Below are 7,438 nucleotides of genomic sequence, written 5' to 3'. Positions count from 1 at the left end.
CACGAGGTCGGCGACCGTCGCGCGCAGCGCCGCAATGTGGTGGGCTTCTCGCTTCCGCGAGCGCTTGGCCGGCGGCTGCGCGTGGCTCTCGTCGTCGTCGCCGGCGCTCTCGCTGCTGCCAAAGGTCGGGCACAGCACAAAGTCGCAGAGGAGGTCCATGCAGGCGGCGTCGTCGAGCTCCATCGTGAATATTCGCTGTCTACGACCGTGGAACTGGACCTTCCGTTGTGATTGGCCGGCTAAAAACACGCAATATCAGAATGATGGTCGATGCGACACCACCAGCGGCTCCTCAGGAGCGGTGCGTGGTGTGATCATTGACGATACCAGCTAACTTAATGTAGCTAGGGTCAAGCTGCATGTATGGGTATTGATTGGTGTACTATGCTCGAGTTCGTAGCAGTCTCGGACGCATGCGAGTGGCGGTGGAGCCATCCGTGGAGCCATCGAGCGTCCCAAACTGTAATAGCAGCTGCGCTAGCCACTGCGCGCGCCGTCATCGATGGGTCAATGCCAGAATGTGAACGACGCCGATAACTTTCAAGTCTCAAACGGTTCGTAGAGTCGAACAATTTGTCCAACCGGAATCCCTATCTACGATCGTCTAGGACCGGTTTTACCGGAGAAGCATCATGCATCCGAGGAGGGGTCCTTAGTACTAGTAGTACAAAAAGATGGACAGGATTCGCCGACGTGCCATATACTATATCCACCCTACAGGTCACCACTGCGATACCTATTGCCCTAGAAATCCGGGTCGTCCCCATAATGATATATATGTGCCTATGACATTCCAACGTTGCGGCATCAGCGTTTGGCCCATCAAGATTCAGCCATCATGCTGAAATCAAGCCGTTGTCTTACGTCATAAAGATGCAGTGTGGTAATCGACCTGCTTGGAAGACGTTCGGGATGACATTTCCGGGATAGGCGAGCCGCGTCGCACGTCCGAAGCTTCGTCTCAAAGGTCTTGGCTCACGGAAAAGACCACGATGGCCTTTCAAGGTGATGCTAAGCATGTGCTACCGACGCTCCGGCATGCTAAAATCGTGTTGATACATCGCCGTTGTTCTTAATTTCGCTGTTTTGTGTCCGATGTAAAGGTGTATTTACGAGGATTTGAAGTCACCCATATTCTTCCCAAACTCGCCTCCCTAATGGCCTTACTGACGAAGCCAGCCATTCCTAGGGTGAGCAAAACATGGAAATAGTATTCTCCTACATTATTTTGGACCGATCTATGTGGTCCACATCAAGGCAAGGTCGTCTACCTACGTTCCAGTTGCCCATGCATTTTGTTGTTGCCCGTGACATCTATCAATGCAGCATCCTACGACAATCTTGCACCACCAAGCCAGTACCGGTAGTTGAAGAGACCAGCGGACGGCAATCTACCTCACTTTCTATTAGCGTTGCGACGAGTCCACTGTCTGTGCGACGAGGGCCTGCAACGCGGCGACTTGGGCTTGCAGCGTGCGCACCGCGTCGGTCAGCGCTTCGATCGTCGCTGCTTGCTCTTTGATGGCTTCGACGGCCAGCGGGACGAGGCGCGCATACGCCACGTACTTGAACCCGTCGGCGTCGGTCGTGACGACTTCGGGAACCACGGCCTCGATTTCTTGCGCAATAAACCCAATTTCGGAGCGCGTCGAAAAGTGCTTGGATGGATACGCGTCCGTCTTGTAGTCGTAATTCACGCCGCGTAGTTGTTGCAAGCGCGGCAAGGCATTTACAAGCGCCGACACGTTGGTTTTGAACCGCGCATCCGACGAGTCGACGTACGAACCCGAGCCCATGACTTGGCCGTCGACCGTGAGCCAGCCGCCGACAAACGCGTTCGACTCGACAAACATTTCACCGGCGACCTCGAGCGTCAGCGCGCTCAAGTTGATCCCTACGCCCCATTTTTGTATCGTGCTAGATTGATAGATTGATACAAAACTACACAACGCGTACCACGGAGGTGGCCGCCAATGATGTCGACGCCGCGCAGCTCCGAGTTGGACATATCGATCTTGCCCACGAGCGCATGCACCTTGAGTTGATGCGTGTTCAGTGTCTGTGACGCGCTCTCGTAGCTCAGTGACGCGTCACCGGTAAGGACGCCGCCCTTGCCATAGTATGCGACATGCGACGCCGTCTGCCCGGCCACCTACACGCATCGGTCCTGGTTTCGATCCTCGTTTTCGTCAACATTTTGATAACTACCTGAATCGACTTGGCCGAGAGCATGTGGTTGCCAATGTTGAGATCGGCCGCGGCCGAGAACTCCTTGACGTTCACGAGCTGCGTCGTGTCAAACTCGGTGGCGGTCAACGTCTGCCACGCTTGCCCGTCGAAAACAAAGAGCGCAGACGACTGCGGCGGGATCTTGAGCGACGAAAGCGCGTCTTCGTCGGCGTTCTGCACCACGAGGAGCTGACCGTACGCGGCGCCATCCATCGATATCGTCTGCGTGCTACTGCTATGCGTCGCGCCGTCCGAGAGCACTTGGACGTAGCTGTGGGTGCACGGAATCGCAAGGTGCTTGGCCGCGACAAGCCGCGTCGGGCGAAGCAGCGCTTGCGTCTCGGCAATGAGGGGCCCCTTGGCGACGACCGCCCCATCCGCGTAAAGACTGCCAACGGTTGTGAGATTGCCAAAACCATCAATCGCCAGCACCGTGCCCGCCGCTGTCGTCGCGTGGACGAGCTGAAACCCCGGTGACGCTTTCAAGTCCACCTAGTAGATGTCAATCGATGGGCCGCATCGTTATGGACACCGGTGTACCGCCGAGGCATCCAAATGCAAGACGCTCGATGCAAAGTGCGCATGGGCCGCTTGCGCCACGAGGCTTGGCCTACACATGGGTGTGTGACGTGCGTGCCCCGGGGTATCGAAACGACGTACGTGGCGCTTTCGGAGCCATTGACGACGAGACCGCCTTGGAACGAAAGCGACCCGTCAATTTGAACGTGGCCCTTCGCCACGTGGAGGCCACCAGACGCGATGTGCAAGCCGCCCGAGTGGATCACTTGACCACCCGCGTGCACGGCGACGCCACCGGCTTGGACGTCAAGGCCGTGGACGGTTGTCATGCCGGTGGCTGCGATTTCAAAGACTCGCTTTTCATTGGTGGCGCATGTGAGATACGCTGCAGGGCTGCTGCTCGGCTGCTCCAACCGTAGCTGGCTCTCGCGGCTGGCGCCGGTCAGATGCAGCACATGCCGACTGGCCGCATCGCCATCGATGGATGCGCCGCCACCGATGGATGCGCCACCACCGATGAATGCACCGCCTTGGGCGACACGGAGCCCGTTGGTGGCAACATCGAGCCCGGCTCGGATGCTCGCTGCACCGGCGATGGCCACATTGCCGTCGAGTGCCGTGTCCTTGGCCACATGAAGCGTGTCATGGACCGTGACCGCCTTGGTCTCGAGGCGCCCGAGGGCGTCCAGCGAGAGCAGCGAGACATCGTTGAGAGCGACGCGGAAGAGCGAGCCAATCTCGTCGACGGCGCACGTTTCGGTTTGAACGCGCGCGTCGATGGCGAGGACCGGTGCCGCGATGCCGTCACCATCGAGGGTTTTCTGAACGCGGACGTGGCCGTCGTGGACGTGGAGGTTGGCGCGATGCACACTCACGTCGCCGTGCACCTACTATCAAATTATCAACACTGGATAATGCGAACAAGAGACGACCTCGATCCGCGACGCGCGAAGAGCCTCGAGGACCAGCGAGCCTTGATGCAGCGTCGTGTCGCCGCGCCCGTCCATCGTAAAGACTGGGACGCCGCCGACATCGATGTGCATCAAGTTGAACGCTGCATCGGGACTCCGTGCTGCCGACAATTTGAGTAAATTGCCCGAGAAAAAAGGGGCCTTGCGCAAGCCCCAAAAGCATGTCGGCGGCGTCATCATTGTGCCCGCAGTGGACGCCATAGAAGCCAGGTTCGCACGCACAGAGGCCGGACCGGGGGTTGCACTTGCCGTGGTTGGCACACGGCACGTAACCTATGGGTTCGTAGTATGGACATGTTGTACAAGGCGTTGTAGACCAGAGAAGGATCATTAGTCGTACCTTTGACGTTGGCATCGGCGAGACTCGTAAAGGCACACGCGAGGCTTTTGGCACCGCCGGTATCGCAGCCAAAGTCCGTGGCGGGCGGATTGCCGTCGTGAAAGTACAAATTGTTCATGATCGGGTAGATCGGAAACGAGTGCAATGTAATGTCAAGCTGGAGGAGCACGTCCGACGTCGCGAGCGTTGGCGACCGCACGCAGCTCTACGCGACCGTTGTCCATCGTCTGTCGCACAAGGTTGAGGGACGTACGACGGTGCCGAGGTTGTGAAAGCGCTGAAAGACCTTGGTGCAGCGCTCGCTTGAGATGGCCGCATCCACCTCCATCTCGACTGTGTGTCCATGGAACGTAAGGAAGAGCCGGCCCGCGGCGGCCAACGCGTCTTCGCTCGGGCCAAGAACTTGGAGCCGGACCTTCTTCTCTTGCTTGGTCGCGCTCGTCGTGGGGTCGACGCCATGTGGACACATCTCTAGCCATCACGAGGCCTTGATGAACAATCAGCACGGACGCGGTAAGGCGATGTAGCGTACTCTGGCTGCAGTCGGCGCCCGTATAGCCCCATTGGCAGTTGCAGACGTACTCGCCCATGCGGCTGATCATGCACGAGCCATGGAGGCTGCATGGGTTCTCGCCGCCGGGGCACTTCTTCGTCTTCTGCGCCAGCGCGATGGCAATGCATGCTAGCAGCGTCGTCGTCAGCGGCCACGTCTTCATCCTCACTCGCGTATCCTCGACTGCGCAAGATTTTTCGAAGCCGAAAGATTCGAATCCGGATACGGCGTCCGGAAAATATCGAAGCCATACGATCGTGCCAACGCGTTGCAGCATCTCGACAGAAGACATTATTGTGCAACTTGTAGGAACTCACTGCTGGCATTATAATAAAACTGTAGTTAGCAGATATGGCAGATACTCTGGATTGATCGGCACAAGCGTCGCTCTGGTCGTCCAGTGCGAACGCATTCCATTGCAGCGTATTGCCCAACCACGGTTGGCGACCGACGTCCCCGGGTGCACTCGCTACGCTCGTGGAGCGCTTCGCGCTGAAGTGATTATTCGTATTTCGTGTCATGGGAAGGCAAGACGTTGGGTAAAATGAGGAGGTCAAGTGTGTAGGTAGGCTTCACAAGGGAGGAGTGCTAGGCCCTCGGAAACCAGTCCAAAAGTCAGTGGCAAGCCAACTGGACTTTCGGAAGTTGTAAAAATGAATGTGAAAAAAAACCACACCGAAGTGTGGAAATCAGTTTTCACACTGATTAGAACAGATACTACACTTGATCTTAGCCAAAAGGCCGAGAAGGTATGATTGAATTAAATCGTCATGTTGAATACCTGGGTTTGCCACTTGGACGGACTCGCCGTTTGAAAAGTTGCAGGATCGCTACAAGCTTCTAGATTCGATTTGGACAGTTCTACCAAGATAAAAGGTCCTGCGATATTGAGAACACAGCAGCGAATTGGCCTGCGGCGCTAAAGCCCCAACCCGATAAGCTTTCTGTTGCACTGGAGAATTTCTATTTGAATGAGCTTGTTGCAGGGCACAGTACCAGTGATTCGTCGGTGCAACGGAAAAGTTGTGACTTGAGATGAGAACCAACAGTTTTGCCCGGTTTCGAGAATCAAGGAAACGTCGATGGAGCTCACTCACAAGCAGTCGTCGCCCCTTCAATTAGTCTGTCCCCGTTTGCCCACAGAATAATTGGAATTTCGGTCAACACGATTTTGTTGACATTCTGGAACCATGACGTGGCGCGCTCTACAGCGAGACAGCCAACTTTAACTGCCGTACATTATCCGTATGCATCAACAAATTACTACAATCCTACCGAAAAGGAGCGAACAAAGGACCGTGTACTACGTCTGCCTACTTTCGCACGGTCGTACCCACGACGAAGCGAAGCCCCTTGGAAGGTCGCTAGGCACTCTCCAGACGTCGGTGCATGTTGAAGGATTACGTATTCAACCTCGCACTTAACGCCCAAAAATTTCGTGTCGCAATGTGGTGAATCTAGCGCGCGCAATGCGTCTGCTCTACAATTTGCACTGACTACGTGGTATCCTTGCTCAGACCACGTATATCCTTGAATGCAAACTTGAAGCTCCGTTTTGAAACATAACATGGACTCCGATGCACTTACAACATCCTTCCTTCAATAAATGGACGACCCTAACAATAGGACACACAATCCTCAAAATGGAGAGACTCATTTGAACAGCAACACCTTCCCTTCAATCAGAAACGGGGCCAAAAATAGACACGCATGACGACGCACCGCAAGTCGCTCGTGGAGCTCATGACGGCGCTGCGTCGACACAGCTCGCTTTCGCCGCGCCAGATTCGCATCCGATCGCGCTCGATTATGTGGCTCTTCTGCGTCTGCAAGCACACCGTCTCGGCCGTCTACTTTGTCGTCTCGGGTTACATTTACACGATTCTCTCCAACACGGAGCGCATGTACTGCACTGTTATGACACTAGTGATGTACTTCGCTCATTGGTACCCTCGTAGCACACTGAATGCATATCAACCCAAGCTCTGCGGCAGCATGTACTTTTTACTGGCGGCCTTGCACGTCTATGGCGTCGGACTGGACATGGTACCGACGGGGCGGCGGCGTCGAGGGTCGCTCTTGCACAGTTTGACGATGCGCACGCGGACGCCCCACTACTGGTTGTGTACGTGGCCCTTGCTTTATGATGTTTCTGAATTTCCGCCATTTTTTGACATGGAAAACTAGGCGGGTTTCAATGCGCCGAAATTGGCGTCCAGAGCGTGCAAGCGTGGTGGCTCTCGTACCTCACGACCAACAAGAGTCTTTTGACAACGTACGTGTCGTGCATCATCGTCCACTGCATCGTGTCGCCCTGGTTCATCCTCTCGACGATCCCCTTCTTCCACACCACATTTCGGCTCTTTGTCAATAGCATCATTGGGTACATGGAGCTTTCAAGCCATATATTGTTGTGGCATTTCGCGTCAATTGTGGTGTAGGTTTGCGCTGACGGTGCTGTTTCCACTCGTGACGCTGCTCCCGGTATTGGTCGCAAAAGAGTCGGGTGGCATCCTCGCCCAAGACGCCCGGTGGCGGACAACCACGACGCTGCTTGTCCGCATGGTCGTGCCCACCTCGGGATGGGACGCGACGTTCAAGCTGGCCATGTGTCTGGCCAACTATTCGACTCTGCGGACGCTGGCCGGTATGGTCCGCAAAATTCCACCCCAAGGGGTCCTCTTGGCGGCCCCCGCATCGCCCCCGGCCAGTGCCACATATTTCACCGCCGCCACCTGGCCCGCGGCGCCGTGACCTTGGCGCCGCGCTCGTCGCGCGTGTTTCTTAATACTCGCGACGCTGTCCGCGTTCTCTGGGACCAGTACT

The 7,438-nt window shown here is 56.1% G+C and overlaps 2 protein-coding genes across 2 annotated transcripts; one reads left to right on the top strand and one right to left on the bottom strand.

Moving 5' to 3' along the window:
* Window positions 1–1,406: 1,406 nt before the first annotated feature.
* SPRG_14403 (hypothetical protein) lies at window positions 1,407–4,786 on the bottom strand (the record flags this gene model as incomplete). The annotated part of the gene is made up of 9 exons (XM_012353617.1): window positions 4,592–4,786; window positions 4,313–4,530; window positions 4,060–4,264; window positions 3,681–3,992; window positions 2,890–3,635; window positions 2,770–2,839; window positions 2,209–2,721; window positions 1,957–2,152; window positions 1,407–1,894 (listed from the first exon to the last, which is right to left on the bottom strand). The coding sequence occupies exons 3-9, from the start codon at window positions 4,072–4,074 to the stop codon at window positions 1,407–1,409; spliced, it is 2,340 nt and encodes a 779-aa protein (XP_012209007.1). The 5' UTR covers window positions 4,075–4,264; window positions 4,313–4,530; window positions 4,592–4,786.
* A 1,536-nt stretch (window positions 4,787–6,322) lies between these two features.
* Window positions 6,323–7,053, top strand: SPRG_14402 (hypothetical protein; the record flags this gene model as incomplete). The annotated part of the gene is made up of 3 exons (XM_012353616.1): window positions 6,323–6,516; window positions 6,571–6,737; window positions 6,800–7,053. 3 exons carry the CDS (start codon window positions 6,323–6,325, stop codon window positions 7,051–7,053), a joined length of 615 nt encoding a protein of 204 aa, XP_012209006.1.
* Between the last annotated feature and the right edge of the window lie 385 nt (window positions 7,054–7,438).

This window comes from Saprolegnia parasitica (genome assembly GCF_000151545.1).
Source record: "Saprolegnia parasitica CBS 223.65 unplaced genomic scaffold supercont2.129, whole genome shotgun sequence".
Lineage (NCBI taxonomy): Eukaryota > Oomycota > Saprolegniomycetes > Saprolegniales > Saprolegniaceae > Saprolegnia > Saprolegnia parasitica.
The sequence above is the reverse complement of the archived record's forward strand: the minus strand, read 5'-3'. Positions and strand labels throughout refer to the sequence as shown.